The 23,192-nt window shown below is 41.4% G+C and overlaps 1 protein-coding gene across 2 annotated transcripts in view; it reads left to right on the forward strand.

The window, feature by feature from the left end:
• The window catches only part of NAA15 (N-alpha-acetyltransferase 15, NatA auxiliary subunit), a 66,589-nt gene extending 53,297 nt beyond the window's left edge, over positions 1-13,292 (forward strand). Inside the window, exons 18-20 of one of the 2 annotated variants that reach the window (XM_075127674.1) lie at positions 4,687-4,830; positions 7,553-7,650; positions 11,822-13,292. In XM_075127674.1, the coding sequence (XP_074983775.1) occupies positions 4,687-4,830; positions 7,553-7,650; positions 11,822-12,022 (443 nt within the window). In that variant the 3' untranslated portion in view covers positions 12,023-13,292. The remainder of the gene's footprint in view (positions 1-4,686; positions 4,831-7,552; positions 7,651-11,821) is intronic. The other variant, XM_075127675.1, reaches the window with a different exon arrangement.
• The last annotated feature ends 9,900 nt before the right edge of the window (positions 13,293-23,192 follow it).

Genomic DNA, 23,192 nt, shown 5'->3' on the forward strand with positions numbered 1-23,192 from the left:
TCCCCTTGTCTTCCCACAGATTCCCCTGATCTTCAGAATAGCATCCAAGATCAGGAGAGACCACACTACAAAAATCCTGATAGCTCTTTACTGGCTGAGACAGATTTTTGGTTGTTGGATCTTCTGTAGACATTCACATGACCTCCCGGGCACCTCATGGCCTACTTTGGACATAATATCTTGGAATCACAGTCAGTTCTTCTTTGAGTAGTGTCCCTATGGATGCTCCACTTCAGGTGTGCTTGTGCCTCTTGAGCCTTGATCAGAGATTTTCCATTAGCAGCATCTGTTCAGCCCACATATATGCATGCCACACACCAAGGGTATATAGAGTTGCGCTGGCAAACCGCCCTCAGTTTCTTCACTACCACCTTGGTCTGAGGCAGAGCTCCACCATGCCTTAGTATGTTCTTCAGTTGTTTTTTTCGTTAATTTAGTGTTTCTAGTTAACATTAGTTGTTGCTGTTAGTAGTGAGAGGTTTGGGGGTTTTTTCTCTCCCTTTTCTTGGGAGCTTATATGGCTTGGCTGGGCATGCCTTGCTAGCCAGGTTTCATATGTTGCCTCTGTTGTCAGGAGGCTGTCCCAGTCAGCGAGAGCCACTCTAAGTGTATCCATTGCTTGGAAGAGTCCCATATGTCCTAAGAGTGTAACTTTTGCCTAGCTCCCAAATCTAGAGCACAGAAGAATCAGGAGACCAAACTGAGGCTTCTGATGATGGAGTGCTCCCTTCGACCCACTTCTGAGTCAGGACAGGAGTGCGCACACACGCCGTACATCTGTCTCTTGCCAGATCCATTGCCCCTTTGACCTCAACCAGGTCTCTCCTAAGAGGGGCAAGATTTCAGAGAACTCTGGGAAAGCTCCAAAGAGGAGGAGCTTGGTCTCCCACCACAAAAAGCTGGCTCCCAAAAAGCTCCAATCTCACACTGAGTCTATGGTGTTGGAGCCCTCAATGGCTTGGCTCAGTACTCTGGAAATGAAGGACTTTTCTCTGGTACCAGCAGATTTGTGAGATCCCAGAGTGCTTTGGAGAAGCACAGCTCTAGGAGGCCCGCCGTTATTGTCTGTGAAGGACAGGGAGGCCTAGGACATACATTCCTCTAGAACGGCACCATCTGCATCAGACTTACTATCAGTGTCTTCTCATTCGGCACCGTCGGTCCCAGGAAAATTGAAGCACCAACAGTTTTGGTCCTGGCTCCAGATCAATGGTATCACCCACCTCAACTGCTCCATCAGTAGTGACCCACTCGGTACTGCAGGAATTCTGCTACTCCAGAGACATGCCAGTTTTAGATGATCCAGAGTCCCCACTTCTTAGGGATACTGAATGACTCCCAGTACCGGGGCCCCAGTCTTTGGACTATCCTTCCTTCCTGGTATTTTTCTACTGCCCCCCGCCTTCCCATTGGAGGATGCTGAGGGGGAGGCTGAAGACCTTCAATCAGTCTCCTCATCAGTGCAGGGCTCCCCTCCACATCCATACAGTAACCCATACTTTGACAAGGATCCTCACCCACAACAGGGATGGAGAGATCAGTATTGCGTGCCAGCCCCTCTCCAATATGCCTCCCCGCCCCCCATGCCATACTGGGATCCTTGGGATCAGCAACAGTTTGCCAGATCTCTAGCTCCATTGCACTGAGAAGCTAGGGCTAAACAGTGTGTTCTATCAAATCCCCAACATGAGATGACCTTTGAACAGCAGGAGACTAGGGTGGATAAGGAGGCCACCCTTTGAACTCTTATTTCATCCTCGACTCTTAGTGAGGCCATCTTGCTTACACCACTATCAATGGCCAATGATTTCTGACAGTTCAAAAACCTTATGAAGAGGGTGGCTGCCAACCTTCTCAAGAGGTATCTGAAGGATAAAGGCCCACAACACAAGCTCCGTCCAGCTCTTTCAGTCACCACCACCCACATGGGTTGTGCTATCTGTTTAATGAAGTGCTCCTAGATCCAGTAAAGACTGTGTGGCAAACTCATGTCACCATCCCACCAACTTGCAGATAAGAAATATTATGTCTCTCCCAGGGACTCAGAATTTTTGTTTTCCCACTCACTCACCTAATTCCATGGTAATGGAAGTAAATGAGAGGGGTAAACAGGGGTAAACTCACTCTAGGTCTACCCCTTATGAGGACCAGAAGAGGTTAGACCTCCTTGGCTGAAAGGTTTACTCATCTGCAACCCTCTAGTTTTGGATAGCAAACTATCAGGCAATCATGGCCAAGTATAACTTCACAAATTACATCAAGTTTGCAGCAATTAGTGAACGTTTTCCATAGGAGCATAATAGAGAACACTGCTTATCCTATGCCCTCAAGATTTATTAAGGGTTTAGGGAACCTTTACCCCCCTGGTTAAGGATCCTACTCTTTCTTGGGATCTCAACTTTGTATTTAGCTACCTCATGGGGCCTCTGTGTGAACTTACGGCATCCTGTTCCTTGCTTCACTTAGCTGTGGACAGGCCATATTCATAGATATCACATCAGCCTGCAAGGTTGGGGAGATTGGGGCATTGTTCACAGACCTCCCATTTACGGTATTTTTCAAGGATAAGGTCTTACCTAACGTGCTGTCAGATTTTCATCTTAACCAGGCCATTCATCTATCAGTATTTTTCCCTAGTCCACATAGATCTCAGTATGAGACCTTCTTTCATACTTCGGATATTATACAGGCGTTGGCCTTTTATCTAGATGGGACCAAACAATTTTGGAAATCACCTAGACGGTCTCCATCGCAGAGAGATCCAAGGGGTCCACGATCTCTACACAGAGGCTTTTAGGTGGATCTCTGGATGTATCATCGCAGCTGGTGCTCTGTCTCCCCAAGCGATAATACCACACTCTACCTGGTCACAGTCAACTTCCCCAATTTTATTCAAGAGCATTCCAGTGTCTGAGAGATGCAGAGCTGCTGCATGACCCTCATTGCATACTTTTTCTAAACACTGTTCCGTGGTCCATGCTGTCACATCTGATGCAGTTCTTTGTATTGCTGTACTGTCTTTAGTCTTGGACTCGATTCCGAAGCTCCCTTCTCCCTGTGGGGATACTGCTTGGGAGTCACCTGTAGTGGAGCACCCATAGAAACCCTACTTGAAGAAGCAGTAGTTACTGACCTTGGGCAGTAACTGTGGTTCTTTGGGATGTGTGTCTCTATGGGTGTTCCACTACTCACCCTCCTTCCCCTCTGCTTCAGATTTCCTTGTTGAACATTCAAATAGAGAAGGAACCAAGGGTGATTCGCACTCACAGCTCTATATACACTCAGTGCACAGCACAATGTTGTGTAGAGCGCACACACGGGCAGAAGAGATGCTGCCAACGGAAAATTTCCAATCAAAAGCTCAAGAGGTGCATGCACACCTGAAGTGGAGCACCCGAAAGGACCCACTTCTCAAAGAACCACAGTTACTTCACAAGGTGAGTATCCTCTTCATCTACCATACAGACCTCCAGTCATTGCACCTGGCAGCTTGGATGTTGGCTGGTTGAGCAGTACTAATAGGTTGCTCCCTTCAAGTTTCATTAATTCTCATACAAAATAGAAGGTCCTCCATCAGGAAGACTTACTCTCAAAGTAGAAAAGATTTTCCATATGGTCAGCCCAAAACAACTTAGACTCAATTGAGGCACCAATACCAAAGATACTAGATTATATGCTGCTCCTGAAGCAAGTGCTTGGTTCTCTCAAGGTTGAGCTAGCAGCAGTATCCGCTTGCACATCCGTCCATAGGATCTAGGCGGTGCTAAGACTGCACCCCAAGTTCATCCCTAAGGTAGTCTCAGATTTTTACCTAACTTTGCCAGTGTTCTTCCTGAAATCACACACAATAGGAGAGAAGAAACTACACACACTGGACACCCAGAGCATTTACAGTATTACCTTAATAGGACCTGATCCATTTTAGCTGTCTCCCTGCCTCTTTGTGGCCCTTTCTGGTCCATCCAAAGGCCAAGCCATCTCATCACAAAGAATCTCCAAGTGGATTGTGCAGTGCATTTCCATTCTGTATCATGCTCAAAGAAGGAGAGAATGATACTTACCCAACAGTAACTGTGGTTCTTTGATGTTGTAGTCAGTGTAGATCTGATAACCTGCCCTCAATCCCTGCTTTTCGGTGTTAGACACTGGCTTCGAATTGCGAGGGAACTGAGGGAGGGTCATAGCTGCCCCACCCTTTATGTCTTTGTATGACATGCGCACCCTTGACAGACACTGCTACTTAAATTTCTAGTCTTGGGTGCATGAGATGTATGCACACCGTACAGTAGGATCCACACTGCCTACAACATCTCAAAGAACCACAGTTATTGTAGAGTAAATCGCTGTTATTTTTGTTAATTTCTGGGCACCAGCAATTGTTACAGTATTTGGCATCTCTATAACGAGGTAACCTTTACCCTCAATATAATCTGTAAAAGCACAGTTTGCAATGCTTCGTCTGTAAAGGCTTATTAATGATAAAGTATAAAGAGGAAAAAATAGAACTTCTTGGTTATTTACCTTTTTTCATCTTAATGAATTTTCAGTTGATGCTGATTTCTTTCAATTACACTGATACAAAAATGGTGGGTGATATTTTTCAAGTCAGTTATATTTTGCTGTGATTAATGGTAGAAAGTATCTATATTTGTGTTAAAGATTTTTTTTTTCCTTTTTACCCAATAGTATCTGAAAGTAAAGATCTACCTGATACAGTTAGAACAGTGTTAAATCAAGAAATGAATCGGCTTTTTGGGGCAACAAATCCAAAGAACTTCAATGAAGCTTTCCTTAAAAAGAACTATGACTCACTACCACATAGGTTATCAGGTACTTTGTTTTTGTTGTTTCTAAATTATGTTTCCTGTTTTTGTGGATTTATCTCAAGGACCCATCTCTTTTTCTTTCCCACTTCCTATGCTCATGTAACATTGGCCTCTCTCTGTTCCCACGCTGTCGGTGTGATAGGCTGCTCTTTCCATTTGGAATGGCTTTCTTGTATCCATTTAAATTCTCAGTTGAAAACAGCTTTTTCTCTTTGCCTATATATCTTAATAATCTCTCCCTCTATGCCTCAATTCTTGGCTGCACTGTGTAAAAAATCTTTGCATCATCTCTGGCCCATAGACATTTCTAGTGTAAGTGAAGTGTCATGAAAGATCTTTTAACGCTAACTGTTGTTTAACTCTGTAAAATGTTTTGGGATACGGTTTATCTGAATGACACTTGACAAAATAATTGTATTTTACTGATTCATTAATTTTAAAATAGCCTGGTGATGGGAAGTTTCCATAAAATGGAAAAACTTAATATTGTGAAACATTTTTCCAGCAAGCTTTCTTTCTAATTCTAGCAATAATTAATTGATTTTAAAATCAAAGTGATCCTTCAATGCTGGTTTTATGTTTCTGAAATTGTTGGATTAAATTTGGTGCAAATCCGAGATTATAACTGCAAATGGTATTGGCAACAAGTGGTATTTGATCAAAATAGATAATAAATAGTGGGTCCAGTAGTCTAGATATGCTGCACTTAAACATTCAGGCAACTGCCGTCTCTACTGGCTCAACATAAGTGCTGTTGTGTCATGGAAAAACTTCTGCTTCAGTTTGTACTCAATCATTGTCTGAACTGGTTGGTTCCAATAGGAGGGCAGAAACCTGTAGAATGGTTTGTAGCCACTAGAGAATACTCTCTTCCTTTATCTGGAGTTGCAGCCAGGTGTCCTGAGTCTGTATATTCTTCTGCTGTCAGCAAATAACTGTGAAACTCACTGGCAAAGTGTCTCATCCTCTTTAGTGGCTGTTTCATGTAGACAATAACAGTCTACTATCCTGCTACCAGTTACACCATTAGCTGAAGAGGTTGATGTCTGTGCTGTGTGTCTAAAAGTCTCAGTCTTTCTGATGACCCAAGTTGAGGATCAGTGTGATTCCAAGTGATAGATTTTCTGTCTTTAAGAGGTGTTTTGTTTTTGTTTTTAATTACAACAGTTTTGCCCTTGATCTCTTTGTGTCTCAGTTCCCCAGTTGTATGAATGCCACCTAATCTCACTGGGGTGCTGGAAAGATAAATTAATTGTTCGTAAAGTACTCAGATAGTATGGTGAACTCAGGATCAATGTTCCCTCTAATTTTTGACGGGCCGTTTGCGCAAAAAATTTCTTCGGTGCAAATTGTGCTTCTGTGCAAATTTTTGTGCGCGTGGTGTTTCGCCATGTGTGTGGGGTTTAGCATCTGTGTGTGTGCGCGCACACGCACAGCTTAGAGGGAACAGTGCTCAGGATACACACTCACCAGGAAATTAATAATAATTTTTTTTATTCAGTGCAGGATTTAGATGGTTTACAGTCAGTGTGTGACCGATCCCTTGTTTAATGAGGAGGATAAATTAAAATACACTATAACTACTCATTTACTGTATGAAGCCAGGGTCCTGAGGAAAATGTAACATAATCATGATAAAAGGCTATCCTGTATATGCACAAGAGGCCAAACTAAGGTTGCATGGGTAGCGTGGATTCTGTCAGTTTGGAACTTCTGAGTGCTTGACTTCTGAACTGAAACATTCTTTTAATGTAGTTTTTAAATATTATATTAAAGCATTAAAATTAACATTATACATGACGATAGAAATGCTACATATAGACAAGTGGCTGATTTGTAATAGCTGTGGGAAGCCAAATTTGAGTTTCTTCATGTATGTCTGAAATGTCAACCATAGTATTATATTAATGCAGGTTTCCTAAGATGTGTTAAAATGTTCAGTGCTGGTGAAACATCTCCAAGGTGCAGACAGTAATTTGAAGCATACAAACCTCCACTTTTCCTGCAGAGTTGCATAAAGGATTGGCCTTCTCATCAGGGCATTGTTCCCTTGACCTCACAGAACCCAGTGTTGCTGGAACAATTTTTATAGTGGGGGTACTGAAGGCGGAAACCATGTATTTGGGTTGTTATTACTACTTGAAGCCAGATGGTGGGGCAGCACCCTCACCAGCCCTAGTTGCAGCACCGATGGTAGAACCTTCCCTCTTAATCTCCCATGTTTACTTCAGCCTAATAGTTTGTCATCCAGTTATTAGGTGTTCTCATTTTTCAAGTCATGGTTTACCATAGCACCCTTTCCCAATGGTGATTACGTATTATAGTGACTACTGCATTACAGCCTGGGCAGTGGTGACGCAAGGTTCCCAACACAGCCCTGACATTGTGCCTCAGCTTTGATCTAGAGGGGCCACCACTAGCATTTAGAGGTTAGTACATTCTCCATGCCTATTCTGTATTTTGAAACCACCACCAAGTGTGCCAATCTTAATTTGTTTTATGTAGACTCTTACGCATTAAAAAGTAGACAGAGAGCACCATCTATTTACTCTAATCTGGAGAACATGGAACATAAGACTCCCAAAGGTAATCCCTTTGGGCCAGTTTTGAATTTTGATCTAGAACTCAGTATCCTATTTTTTTCAGAGCTGTGCAGTCTTTATATTGTGTAATACAGATTCGTTTGACTTGATATTATGCTGGAGAAAATTATTTTTCTCTTGCAGCTGCCAAAATGGTGTACTATTTGGATCCTTCCAGTCAGAAAAGAGCAGTAGAGCTGGCAACATCCCTCGATGAATCCCTTACCAACAGGAATCTTCAGGTAAAGAGGGTAGATTTTTTTTATTTTTTTGGACCTTGCGATTTGCCTCTTATAGATAATTGGAACCAGGAGTGTTGTTCCTATGTTTTGTCTCCCTGCTGTATTAGCCCCCTTCAACTTTTTGGTTCTGTAAGCAATATCATTTTGGTTGTTTGGGAAGTTTTGGATTGTATTAGACAGTTGGTACATCCATAATCTGCACATTTAATGGTATTCTGCAGATGGGCAGAAATCCTAGTTTTAGGATGTTTTTGTCAGTCATAAAAACTGTTAAAATAGCTTTTTTCCCATCTTACCTGCTTTTGCCACAGACTTAGGAATCTTTTTATCCTGCCCTTTCGGGGGGCGTATGGACTTCAAATCTGTGAAATACTCTCTCTCTTTCAGGAAGAAATAATATAGGAAAGAATTAGGACAACGTGTATCTGATGAGTGAAAATCTAGTATTGAGACCTCAAATAAAGGTCATTATAGTTGCAGCTATTTTGAACAAATCAGAATGGACAGATCAAAACTGTCTGGATTAATGTACAAAACTCCTCTGAATTTCCTCTTTCTCCTCCCTCCTTCAATGCCAATGACACTTACTAGACGCTTGACACTTACACGTAGGTGTTGGAACTAGAGATGCGGGGGGTGCTGGAGCACCCCCTGGCTTGAAGTGGTTTCCATTATATGCAGGGTTTACAGTTTGGTTCAATGGCTCTGAGCACTCCCACTATAAAAATTTTTCCAGCACCCCGAACTTACTAGAAAATGTGGTTCTTCAAAGGCTGTTCCTTTTCAGTATGCTCCTTGGCTCTTGCTCCTAGTGCTTGACTGGAATGCCCATAGCTCAAAAAGCTGAGCCATTAGGCTCTAGCATTGTATATAACCCCAACTGCAGAACCCAGGTGTCTCTTGTGCTGCCAGCTGTCCAGTTCCTTTCTTACTACCGAGATCACTGTCCATCAGTTGTTGTAGCAGACCTGTTTCCTCTTCACATTCTTGGAAGAAAAAACTCAGGTTTTCTTCAGCAGAATTCATATACTTACTATATAACTTAGTGCTGTTTCATGTTAAACTAAAAATAAACCATTTATCAGCATCACATGTTACCAGTTTCTTCTTCCCAGTATAGTAGACTAGCTGTGGAGTCGGATTTTTTCAGTATAATAGACCTAAAATAGAAAATGTTTTTCAGTGATACTTTGAGAACACACTTTACAGGGCTGCTAGCTGATGGAGCTGTTGATGCTTTCCAGCATTGTGGTACTATTTTCTTAACCAGTGAAAGGAAGTCTGATTCTGAATTTTAGTGACTTAATGATTGCTTGCATTAAAAACAGACTAGGAAAACATTGAATAGCCACTTGAAGGGTGGGATTAATTATAGCATTCTCATCATCCAAGAACCACTAATTATCAGGCAGTCACACATCTTAAATACCCTTAGCCTGACAGTTCCAACAATTAGCAGTAAATAGAAATTAGATTTTGAGCTACTTTGTGTAATCTTGGACTCACATGAAGATCTTTATTCTTTGCAGTGACTGCAGCCTGCAGAGAATGTGGATCAGTTCAAGAACTGTTGAATTGCTTTGTAGACCACTGAGCTGGAGCCCGGGCTCTGGGACCTTCCCCCCATGTGGGGTCCCAGAGCCCAGGCTCCAGCCCAAGCCCAAAGGTCTCGACCACAGTTAAACAGCTCCATAGCCTAAGTCTCTCAAGCCTGAGTGAGCTGACATGGGCCAGCCGTGGGTGTTCAATGGCAGTGTAGACATACCGTTTGAATCTATCACTATAAAGCAGGTTTTCTAATCCTTTAATCATTGTCGTGACTCCTCTCTGAACCCTCTCTAATGTATCAACATCTTTGAACTGTGGGCACCAGAACTGGACACAGTATTCCAGCTGCAGTCACACCAATATCAAGTACAGAGGTGAAATAACCTCTCTACTCCTACTTAAGAATTCCCTGTTCATGCAAACCAGGATTGCGTGAGCTCTTTTGGCCACCACATCACAGTGAGAGCTCATGTTCAGCTGATTATCCACCACAACCCCCAAATTTACTTGTCACTGCTTCCCAGGATAGAGTCCCCCATCCTGTATGTATGGCCTACATTCTTTGTTCATAGATGTATACATTTACATTTAGCCATAGTCAAATGCATATTGTTTGTTTGCGTCCAGTATATCAAGAGATCAAGACCACAATGAATCAGTGACCCATCGTTTTAATTTTTTATCACTCCCTCAATTTTTGTGTCATCTGCGAACGTTATCGGTGATTGATTTTGATTTTCTTCCAGGTCATTGATAAAAATGTTAAGTAGCACAGGGCTAAGAACCAGTCTCTGTGTGATCCCACTGGAGAAACACCAACTTGATGACGACTCCCCATTTGTAGTTACGTTTCGAAACTTCTCAATGAGCCGGTTTTTAATCCGTTCAATGTGTGTCATGTTCATTTTATATTATTCTAGATTTTTAATCACAATATTGTGTGATACTAAGTCAAATGCCTTACAGAAGTCTGAATATATTGTGTAAACACTATTATCTTTATCAACCAAACTTGTAATCTCATCAATAAAGATACCATATTAGTTTGACAGGATGTATTTTCTGTAAACCCCTGGTGATTGACATTAATTACATTACCCTTTAACTCCTTATTAATTGAGTATCAGCTGCTCAATTATCTTGCCCAGGATCAATGTCAGGCTGACAAGCCTATAATTATCCAAGTCGTCTCATTTACCCTTTTTAATAAATGTAGGGAAACTACATGGAGTTTTCAGATGCTCAAAGTATTATTGCTTGGATTCAGCCGCATAGTAAAAATCTAGATTTTTGCCACCAATGTTGTAAGTCTTTGGGTTATGGATGCTCCACCTGTTATACCTCCCAGATGTTTTATTTATTTAGTAGATGTCTTTATAATTTGTAGATGGTTCTCCACAGTTTTCTCTAAACTATGTCATTCTTCTGGTCGAGTATCTTTTCCCTGTGTGGTTATCAAGGTGCCTTCAAGTATTCTTTCCAAACTCTTCTACTTGCAGGCCCAATTTAATGCAGAGTTCTATACCTTTTTTTAACAAAAGGCACATGATTCTTGTAACTCTTTGAGTCTCCAGGGACTTGGATCTATTGCAAGGCATCTACATTTGATAAAAAGAAAATATACTTCCCTGTAATTTTTGAATAGTATTTTTCTGCCTGTAACTTGACCTCTTTTTGCCTTAGAGTTGGGGATTCTGTAACAGTTTTTTAAGAATCACACCTTTTACGTAGGAGCTAATACTTGGAAGCACTGTGGCTTATGTAGAGCTCCGCTGCACTGGTTCCTTCTGGAACCCATTGGCTGAGGTTTTTGAGCAATGAGGTCCCACTAGTTATGTGTGAGGAGTGTTATTGCAGGAATATGGATCTCTTGCAGTGCAAAACACCTATACATGGAAAAATAACGACTGATAAGTATTTTCTCCTTGGTTTTATAAACCCTAGGGAGTCCTAGACACAGTCACATAATGGTACGGTCCAAATATTTAGGAAAAAATACTTCCGATTTCATCTAGAATCATTGTGTAGGTAAAGCTAGAAACAAAATTTAAATCAAATGCTTTATCACTGGAATTGCTGACCTCTGGAACTGTGTGGTATTGACCCTTTGATACTCTTCCAGTTTTTTCTCTCAGCAAAGTCAACAAAGTGAAGTGATAATTATTTGTGTTAAAAGACTCTGCAACTACTTGATGCTTTCACTCTAGAGAGTAAATTTAGTATTTTTACAATATGCTATCAGAAGGCTTTTGCAGTAATGCCCTTAAACTAAGTCTATAAATGTTCATACAACTTTCTCAAATATGCATAATGTTCTGTATATGTATTTATGTAGAAAAATACACATTTGAGAGTAGGGCAGAAGCTAGAAAATAACTATATATTCAGAAGTATTATATCTTTTAATGAAAAAAGAAAAGGAGTACTTGTGGCACCTTAGAGACTAACCAATTTATTTGAGCGTAAGCTTTCGTGAGCTACAGCTCACTTCATCGGATGCAAGTACTCCTTTTCTTTTTTGCGAATACAGACTAAGACGGCTGCTACTCTGAAACCTATCTTTTAATGAGTGTCACAGATGAATATAAGAAGATTTAACACTTTGTTCTTTTGTTTTAATTAGACTTGTATGGAGGTATTAGAAGCTTTGAGTGATGGTAGCCTGGGAGACTGTAAAGAAGCAGCTGAAACTTACAGAGCGAATTGTCATAAGCTTTTCCCTTATGCTTTGGCTTTCATGCCCCCTGGATATGAAGAGGATATGAAGATCACGGTTAATGGAGATAGTTCTGCAGAAACTGAAGAACTGGCCAATGAAATATGAACAACTTTGTTTAAAAAAAAAAAAAAAGAAAGAAAAGAGAGAGTGGAATAACATTGGTCCATATCTGGTGTATAATATTTTTGTCACGCACCTGCTGAATTGTTCTAACTTACACAGAGAAAGGAAGGAGTAAAAATGTTGCCTTCAAATAGTTTTACTTTTTTTATCCTGCTGACAAAGTATATATATAAAATATCTAACATATTACTGGATATAGGTTGTTCAGTTTCTTAAGAAAAATTAAAAGCTGCTAAAATTGAAGAAAAAAAACCCCTTATCCTTACCTACCTACCCCATGTTTTTAAACTAATTTATATGAAATCTGGAGGCTCATAACCCTCAGAGCAGGTGTGTGGCAGAAATATTACTTTAAATTTGTCTTGTGAGATTACTATTATCTCAGACAGCAAAAACGCTGTTTTAGCACTGGATTCTTTCACTGAGCACAAAGAGTTGTTGGGGCTTTAGCATCTGACTGATTTTGATACGGAGATGATTCTATTCATAGGAAGTATTCATTGTGAATCACTATTTACAGAGAAACCTACAACATACATGTGATGTTGTAGAGGCTGGGACATATAGATACCAGCCAGAATTAAGAAACATAGGGTGTTCAGTAAGCTTGTTGCGTCTCCGAAGTTCACTGTGCATGATTAGTTTGGTGTTCTTGCACCACAGGTTTTAACTGAAGGAAACCAGTTAGAACAATCTCTTCATTTTAATTAAACTTGAAAAGAAAAAACACTGCTGGTTTTTGAGATGAACCTCACAGCATAGTTTGGCCAAACTTGTTAAAACTGTAATGCAAGAACCAAATGAAATCATGCACTGTGATGTGGCACCAACTAATTAGAAAGATAGTGTGCATTTTTCACAGAGAGTGAAAACAAAATGAGAACATACTATGGCTTGAAGTTACAAAGAGCGGAACTCCTGACTACCATTTTATGACTGATCAAGAGACTAATAGTTTAAAACCTCAGCAGGCCTTGTTCACGTTATGCAGAGAATAACAAGTGCTGCAGTTTAGATACCTCTGGAACTTTTCCACAGTGTCACAGGTTTGTAATACTTGAAGCCCTACATTTCTAAGAATATATTTCTTGCTCAGTTGTTTCAGGCAAACACAAGACTTTGTAACTTTTAAGGGGCCCAAGATTTTTTTTTCAAATAACAGACCAGATTCTTATTCCTGCAGTTACAGATGTAATTTCCTTTGTCAAACATAAGGTACCAAATATAATGCAATAAAATGTTTTGAAAAACAGTTGTGTGAATATTTTAACCAGTCTGTGTTGGACTTTGTAAATTACTGGCTGAAGAGAGAGGTGCAGTTCAGAGTTGATTTAATATGCTGTTCAGTTCCACTGTTAATGTGTCACTGCTGATGGGTGGACTTTGATTGTATATTAAATGCTAATGCATTATATTATTAGTGCTTCATATCAGGGAAATCCAATAATACAAAATGCATTACTACTTGGCTTCAGAATCCCAACAACAAAGATTATGCTGACAGCTATTGTGGACTGCAATTCGTCACTTGCAAAATAAAGTTCAAGCAACCTGCATTAATGGTATAGATGAGAGAAGTGCCCAATGCTTTTATGGACCATAAAGCAATGAAAAAATTGACCACAGGCTAAAAAGTCAGTGCCTTCTTTGCAATATTTCAATTATAGAATATCATAATGAAGTGAAAGTATAAATTGTATCTTTTTTCATATTGTGGAATTTAATGATTGACACTTTTTATAATTGTGGCCTTTAGGGGGGCTACTTGTTTCTCTAACCCGCCTCTTAAAATAGGAAGGGCAATTTTTACTATTGATTTTTGTCCATGTAATGCATTCAGCATCACTTATAAGCATGGTTTTCATGGATACAGACTTATTCTTGTGTATGCAAATGGTCTAGTTCATATTGTTAATGTAGTGAAATGTAAGTTGCATTGCCATATATGTGTTTTAATCTGCCAGGCTTTCAGGAACTCAAATACCTTGGAAACTTTTTAACTGACTCTGCGACTGGTGCTGATGTATAGAGCCTGACCCGTCCTTCAGTCCCAAGACATTTGGACTACACCTCTTCTGCAAATACTGAAGGCAATTCAGCCTTGTCCATAAGGGTCTGAGTTTTGGCCATGCTGCTTCAACTATCATGCCACTTTCTCTGCCTCTGGTACTGTAGGCAGGCAGTTCTGTGCTCCTGCCTTTTTGTAGTTAATTGTGAGTCAGCAGAGAGCAAAATCTTTCCCCCCCTCATTCTCTCCGTTCTGGGGCTCTGCTGTATGAATGGGACCACCCTCTAAACTCATTCTCTGTATTTGTTCTCTCTTCATCATGATGGATCAGGCAAAACAGGGAATGCCAAGAGGCACTCCATCACCTTCACTCTGCCAAGTGACTCAATCAATAAGGCTTGTTTGGGCCTCTGTCTCACCCCCCTCCCTTTCCCCCCCCCCTCCCCAAGCTGTGGTTACTAGAGCCACCGCCACACCCTCTCTGTTCAAAGCTTCACCCCGATCAATCCTTCAGGCACAGTGGTTCATGATAAAGAGTTCTTTGATCTGCTCTGGGAGGACTGTGCACTTATAAGGCTAGATAAGCTAAAGTAATTTTCCCTATGTGAAGAAGGCTTTTAAGATCCCAGCACTGATCTTTGAAGTATCACATGGAACAAGTGTGTCATCCATCCATCTTTACCTTAGCTTCTGTATGTTCTTGTTTCATGCATAGAGCATACTTCGTGGGCAGGAATGTATTGAGAACTGCTGGGATTCAAGTTTTGGAACCATTTCCAGCAAGAAATGCAGAGCAATGTGAAACTATCATCCAGAATAATTCATTCCTTCAGCTGGTGGCAACAAAGCCCCCCTGATGGTAGGAGCCTGCCTTCCTATTCTGAACCCCAAAATACTCGCCATTGACACCAGTCTTTGAAGGTGAGGAGCACACTAGGGGCATCACAATACACAGAACATGGTCAAGATCAGGAGGACTTCAGAGCCTCAGCTTCCTAGAGATGGTAGCAGTTGAGTTGGCTCTTTGAGATGTCCGATATCACCTGAGGAAGGAGCACTTCCTCGTTCAATCAGACAATATTACAATCACAGCATACATGATATAAGAAGCTGAAGTCTAAATGTCAAAGCCAATCAGGCTCTGTCCCTGACAGAAGATCACCTAGTGTGCCTCAGGGTAATCCACATAAAGAGGAGACTTGCTACAAAAGGTAACAAAGTTGTCAGCAGATAAAGTGGTCCCTGAACCAAGATGGTATTTAGGGAACTAGCCCAAGATGCAAAGGGTGAGACTTTCCATAGGAGATGCAGACCAAATTTCATTGGGAACACAAATGGCTGAATGGGTTCTCTGTGCTTTCCCCTCCTCATTTTGCCTGAAGTTCCAATACCCAAAAAGAAAGCACAAGAGAAGAGCAGGAAAATATCTTAGTAGAACCAATCAATTCAGGAGTCCATCTTTGTTTTCTTTGGCCTTAAATGCCTGCCTTTGAAAGCATCAAAGTAATGCATAGGTAGGTGCATCAAGCTCTGCAATATTGAGTTCTATTACACCACTGATAAATCAATTTGAGAGAAAATCAGAGCCCATGCAACACATTCTGTGGTGGCATCCTGAATAAAAATGGTATTTTCCACCACAGAGGCAATACATAAAGTTTCATCTTCCATCAATTCTTGCAGTACTACATTCTTCAGCAGGGAGCTGCTCCAAGCAGTGATCCCAAAATAGACTAATACTACCAATTGTAAGGAAACATAGAACATTTTCCCCTGTTTATCTCTTTCCTTCCCCCCCTTCATTTTTTTTTTCTGCTTGCTACATAAATGTATATGACTAGGGCAGATAGAGTGGAAAAACTGTCACTTGATTATCCTTTCTGGAATTTACCCTCTCCTGTCGGTCCTATCCACGTTCTTGAGATATCTGTACCATGCTTTCTTTGCGTCTTGTACATATAATTAACAGTGCTATTTAAAGTTTAATAAGTAAAAGGTTCAAATATAAAGCTAAGACCTTTGATAAGATGTTTTCTTATAAGGCCACTATAACCAGTGCCAACTTCACTGCAAAATTACCATTCCAACAAGGATGGTTCAGCTGGGGTTGCATGCCACCAGCCACACAAATCGAAAACAGTTTGGTACAATACTGTGATCTAAATGTACTGAATTAAAATTAAACACTGAATTGAAACTCGCCCTTGCATGACTGGTTTAAAAATGGCTTCAGTTTGAAGTAGTTTAGAACGGTCTCTCTTTCTGTTCCGTGGGAGTAGGAAAAAAAAAGACTCATTACTTGTTTTCATAACTCATTTTGAACTGGGATCTAGTCTGCACTGGCAACATTGAGTAACTCTACAATTGACTTTTTGAGTACTCTAGAACAGTCCCAAACTACCTGTTTATAAAGTTTTTGGTGAGGGTGTATTGCTCTAATACAGCTTTAAGAGGAGATGCCAAGGTCATTCTTCCAAGGACATTGATCATCTTGAGTACTGGGCATGAATAAAACCTACTTACTTTAGCAAGCTCAACAACTATGGGGTAAAAGTAACGTACATATACTGCTGCAGGCATTTAAATGTCTGTTCACTTAAACCCTCTGAAAATTAGGTTGATATAAGCATTAGTGAGAAGTAGTTTGACCTGCCTTGCTATAAAGAGATTAGAAGGAACATGGAAATTGCCATAGTAGATCAGACCCAAAGTCCATCTAGTCCACTATCCTGTTTCTGACAATGGCCAGCCCCAGATGCTTCAGAAGAAGGTGCAAGAACCTTGCAGTAGATGGATGTGGAATAATCTGCCCTGTTCCCACACACACATACACACACATTATATCTCATTTTAATCTCTAACAGAGATTGGCTTAAACCCTAAAATAGGTTTAATATCCCTTCCACAAAACCACACAATTTTTGTGATAATTAGGATAATTTTGGATATTCTTAAGATTCAAAAAGGGATTTTTATAAGGATCTCAAATTCTTGGCTTCAATGACTAGTAGCTGATTTCCTTTAAATTAAACTTCAGTACTATGAATGAACACCAAACCTGTGTAGGGTGTTGAAATTTAAGGACTAACCTCAGTTCCTTTCTCCAAACACTCAAATCAGTATTACAAATATAGCCTATACCTGACACTGACAAGGCAGGTCCGTTTTGAAGTGAAATAGTTTAGTTGTACATGATGTTAGTAAACATTTTTTTTCAAATATCAATGGCCAAGTGCTGTGGGATCCTCTGAGGAGAGGTGCTGTAAATGTAGACAAATGGTAATAGCAATAAGGTGCAATTGTTAGGAGGCTTATTCCTTCACCTACTTACTTCCCTGGTCCTTCTCGCATGAACAGAGCACAACAATACCCAAAGGTGCAAACAATTTGCTGTTTATTGGGGTGAACTTCCAGCAAGCATGATTCCAGTTTCCTTCCTTAGTGTCCCCCTTCCCAGCTCTGACACCACAGAGCCTTACCTGTGTCCCTGTTCCCATTCTTCACCACTTAGCAAAACATGATTCCAATTCCCCTACCCCTGTTCCCGTTCCCCCACTTATTTCCTGATTGACTACAGACTATATAGTAAAACTTGAGTTCTGCTTAGCTATACCTTAACCAATCATTTTACTGAAATTTAACTAACCAATCCTAACATATTGTAGCATGATTAGCTAACCAATTATATCCCCACCACCTTAATTAGTGTACACCCAGCAAAATTATGCATACCCAGTTTCCACGGTATGCATCCGATGAAGTGAGCTGTAGCTCACGAAAGCTTATGCTCAAATAAATTGGTTAGTCTCTAAGGTGCCACACGTACTCCTTTTCTTTCTGGAGGTGATAGGCATTATCAGGACAGGATTGTATTCCTAACAGCCCAATAGCACCTTATTTCAGTGTGATTAGTTTGGAATGTGAGGATGTGACCGGTCGCTTCCCAGCTTACGGATGCCTCTGCTGCTTAGCCAAAGGCCTTAGCCTAAGAACAGGGCCCCAGACTGTCACAGTAAGGGAAGGCCCTTACACCAGCAGACAGTGATTTTGTTTCTTTCTTTTATCCTTCTATAACTAGCTAAGTGAGAAGAATACACCTTTACAGCTTTCCACACAAAGATGGACTACAAGCCGTCAGGAACAGTATCCCCGATTAATGTCACGGCAAACCTGGTGGCTGAACTTTGTGACTTTGTCCTCACCCATAACTATTTCACATTTGGGGACAGTGTATAACTTCAAATCAGCGGCACTGCCATGGGTACCCGCATGACCCCACAGTATGCCAACATTTTAATGGCTGACTTAGAACAATGCTTCCTCAGCTCTTGTCCCATAATGCCCCTACTCTACTTGCGCTACACTGATGACATCTTCATCATCTGGACCCATGGAAAAGAAGCCTTTGAGGAATTCCACCATGATTTCAACAATTTCCATCCCACCATCAACCTCACCCTGGACCAGTCCACACAAGAGATCCACTTCCTGGACACTACGGTGCTAATAAGCGATGGTCACATAAACACCACTCTATACTGGAAACCTACTGACCGCTATACTTACCTACATGCCTCCAGCTTTCATCCAGACCACACCACATGATCCATTGTCTACAGCCAAGCTCTACAATACAACTGCATTTGCTCCAACCCCTCAGACAGAGACTAACACCTACAAGATCTCTATCAAGTGTTCTTACAACTACAATACCCACTTGCTGAAGGGAAGAAACAGATTGACATAGCCAGACGAGTACTCAGAAGTTACCTACTACAGGAGAGGCCCAACAAAGAAAATAACAGAACGCCAGTAGCTGTCACCTTCAGTCCCCGACTAAAACCTGTACAACGCATCATCAAGGATCTACCACCTGTCCTGAAGGACGACCCATCACTCTCAGAGATCATGAGAGACAGGCCAGTCCTTGCTTATAGACAGCCCCCAACCTGAAGCAAATACCAGCAACCACACAACAAAAACATTAACCCAGGAACCTATCCTTGCAACAAAGCCCGTTGCCAACTGTGCCCACATATCTATTCAGGGGACACCATCACAGGGCCTAATAACATCAGCCACATGATCAGAGGCTCGTTCACCAGCACATCCACCAATGTGATATATGCCATCATGTGCAGCAATGCCCCTCTGCTATCTACATTGGCCAAACTGGACAGTCTCTACGTCAAAGAATAAATGGACACAAATCAGACGTCAAGAATTATAACATTCAAAAACCAGTCGGAGAACACTTCAATCTCTCTGGTCACTCGATTACAGACCTAAAAGTCGTAATATTACAACAAAAAAACTTCAAAAACAGACTCCAGCGAGAGACTGCTGAATTGGAATTAATGTGCAAACTGGACACCATTAAATTAGGCTTGAATAAAGACGGGGGGTGGATGTGTCATTACACAAAGTAAAACTATTTCCCCATGTTTATTTTTCCCCCCTACTGTTCCTCACATGTTCTTGTCAACTGCTGGAAATGGCCCACCTTGATTATCACTACAAAAGTTTTTTTTTCTTTCCTGCTGGTAATAGCTCACCTTACCTGATCACTCTCGTTACACTGTCTATGGTAACACACATTGTTTCATGTTCTCTGTGTATATAAAATCTCCCCACTGTATTTTCCACTGAATGCATCCGATGAAGTGAGCTGTAGCTCACGAAAGCTTATGCTCAAATAAATCTGTTAGTCTCTAAGGTGCCACAAGTCCTCCTTTTCTTTTAACTAAAGCTGTGATCAAAATTTGGGTAGGTGGTATTGAACTTGGTGACATTTTTAGAAATGTTTCAATTGCAGAATGTCTATTACTGGATCATTTGAGGGACAAGAGTATACATTGTCTTATCTGAATCTCATCATTTACTTGGAAAGTAAAGCTACAGTGCATGAGCAAATCTGGTAAATGGTGGAGGGACTATGTGCATAGGCTCTTCCTCTCCAGAACATACAAGCAGCAATGAGAGTGGAAGAGAGAAGTTGGCAGGCAAGGGGAGACTGAAAGCCATGGCATAAAGTAGCACAGTCAAGATCCAGCTTTTAGGCTGATTTGTAAAAAATGCATTCTCAGTGTGTGTGTTGATATGAAAACGTAACTAGATCTGCTGGACCTGTAAACTTAGCCATGTTGCAGTAAGAAAACTGCAGGAGTGTGTACCATTTTTCAGTGGTGTGACAAAACCATTCACACAAATGCCTGCTTTCAATGTTGGTCTTTTGAGATTTGTTTTTAAGGTTAAGAAGGGGGCTTGATCACCTGCAAGTCACATTATGGAGGGGGGCTTACGGAAGATAGAGAGTAAGACAACCAGCTGAATTACAAGGCCATACATCAACAGGTTTGTAAGAAAGCTACACGACCACGATTCAAATGGGTTGCAACATTATGAGACAAATCCAAGATGGTTTAGAATGGCATTCCTAAGCTGCTTATAGTCTAATGCATTAACAGGGCAGTTAAAATTGAAATACAAAAATACACTTTAAAAAACAAATATATACCTTAAAAACAATACACTAACTCCAAATTCAAACCCTGCCCAGCACCAGTCCCATTCTCGCATGGATTTCACAAAATTTTAGTCCTTTATACTTTAATTCACAAAAAAACACAATGTTCATCCGCCCGTCTTGTGACAAGGGTTTATTTGGCTTATTTTCGTTTTTGAAAATTGAATGCAATAAAAATCTCACCTATTATGTCCACTGCAAGCTTCATAGTCTGTCAACTGCAGCAACATCTGCAAGGTGCATGCTAAACTGCAAGTTCTTAAGTTGTAAACTCTGCCAATTTATTCACAATTGTACTGATGTTTTCCTTTTTTGTCAGCAGTGTTGCAACCTGTTTTTTACCCATTCTCCCTTGTGAAGGCAGAGTTTATATTTGACATGAATAATAAAAGCACTGACTGTGACCTTCATGGGGATTTGAAGTACAGGGGCTAGGTAAGGTACCATTTGTACAGTGCTTTGAATATGTAAACGGCCAAGTCTTCTTGCTCCTTGGTATATCTCATTTCCATCAAGTATGAATGTCTCTCCAACTTGTACATATTTTTCTAAGTTGTTTTGAGGGTTACAGACCCTCTAAAAGATTAATAAATATCTGGTCCCTTTGATGTCTATACAGACCAAAACTTTTTTGTCTATGTCACTGCATCTTTTCATTGTTTTTATGGATATTCTGGAGAACTCTGCAAATATCCAACTACTTCTTCAAGTAGTGTCCCTGTGGGTGCTCCACTGTAGGTGTGCCTGGGTCCCTGCGTTGCTGCTTGGAGAACTTTGCTAGCAGTGTCCATTAGGCCCACGCATGCGCTGTTTCTCCTCGTGCCTGCCACTAGGCTAGCAAGTGCGCCCAGGCTAGTCCCCCTCAGTTCCTTCTCAACCACCCCTGGCTAGAGAGAGAGCCATTAGCAGTCTGTTTGTGATCATTAGCTTCTTTACCATTTCTAGTAGTTGGTTAGCTTACAACTAAGACTAAGGAGACTTTCTTCCTTTTATGTTCTCTAACCCCAGTCAAAACAACTAAACAAAAGTCTTTATTCATTGGGGACCATTTCCTCCAATGGGAAATGCCTGGTTCACCAGGCTTCAAGAAGTGCCTGTCATGCAAAGAGGCCATCCCTGTGGCAGATAAGCATTTACACTGCCTCGGGGAAGGCCACATCACACAAAAGTGTGGTCTCTGCCAGCAACTTAAACCCAGGTCTCAAACGGACAGGGAGTTGAGACAGAAGATCATTTTTATGGAAGCCGCCCTCCAAACTTCCCTAGACCCACGCTGAGTGTCATCTGGCAGATGTAAGTCTTCCCCACAGCCCTCAACATCCAAGGATTGTGGGTCAAAGAAATCAATGGTGGACCCCTCTCGTAAGTCATTGCAGAAGAGCATGGTGAGCCCCAAGCTAGCTGCACAAGATCTCTAGTAACATCAATACTGTCAGCACCAAGACAATCCCAGGCCAGTACCCATGGCTCACAAAGATCTGGAGCGGCTGGCACCATTGACATGCCTAAGGACCTGCTGGGCACAGGCATTCAGACAACAGTACTGACTGACAAAGACAGGCGTGAATGGCATACCAGTATGAGGACACTGCCAGTATGCAATGTATCGTCAGCACCACCATCAAAGCCTCATTTGGTGCCGGAGTGGTTGGTATGGGCGAGATCCCCAACGCTTTCTGTACTACCATTGGTACCAGGTCGGTCAGCACCACCGGAATTCCAGCATTCAAGAGACCTGTAGCTATCTGACATACCAGAGTCTCTCCTCGGCACCAGGACCTCAGCACTGAGTCTCCTCCTAATGTGGGAGTCTTCTCTCGTACCTTGCCATGCACCTCCACTTTCAAGTGCAGAGTCAGACAGTGAGCCAGAGGAGACCATTTTCCACTACTCCTCCTATGCTCCCCACTACCAAGAGGGTCCTTGAGTATAACCTCAGACAGCCCCACCACCACCTTGATATGCTCACTCAGTTCCACTGCCCCAGTGGCCACACTGGGATCCCTGGACTGCATATCGCCCCCACGCTTCTCGAGCTTCCAGCCATCGCCTGTGAACCCTCAAGATGTGCTCCCTCAGCTACAGCATCTAGAACATGGGAACCTCTAGAGATTGCTGAGGAGCAGGAGGGTGAAATTGAGGAATAGGTGACTCCGAGGACAACATATTCTCCTCCTCCCCAGATGAGGCTCTCATGCCCCGGCACTGTCTTTAGCCAAGGATTTCCAGCTTTTCCAGGTCTTGGCAAAATGGGTTGCAGATACACTGTAGATACCCTTGGAGGAAGTCAATGAATCCCATCACAAACTCCTTGATATATTATTACATGTGTATTTGAAGATTTTTAACTGACTATAGACACTTCTGTAGCACAAAAAATAGTCTGTGGCCTAAAAATCACTACACTATATATGAGTGGACAACTAATTTCTTATCGGATTTGTAGACACAAGTGGCCAGTTGACACAAAAGACCTGCTTCAGCTGTGACTTGTACAAATACTGCCTTTCTACAAATGATATAAATAGACATGTAGTGTCTTTTCAGAAAAAATTGGGCATATCAAAGGTGGATCTGACAGTTAATTGATTGGTTATCACTTTTGTCTAAAAGCACAC

The sequence above is a fragment of the Caretta caretta genome, chromosome 4 (assembly GCF_965140235.1).
Source record: "Caretta caretta isolate rCarCar2 chromosome 4, rCarCar1.hap1, whole genome shotgun sequence".
Lineage (NCBI taxonomy): Eukaryota > Metazoa > Chordata > Testudines > Cheloniidae > Caretta > Caretta caretta.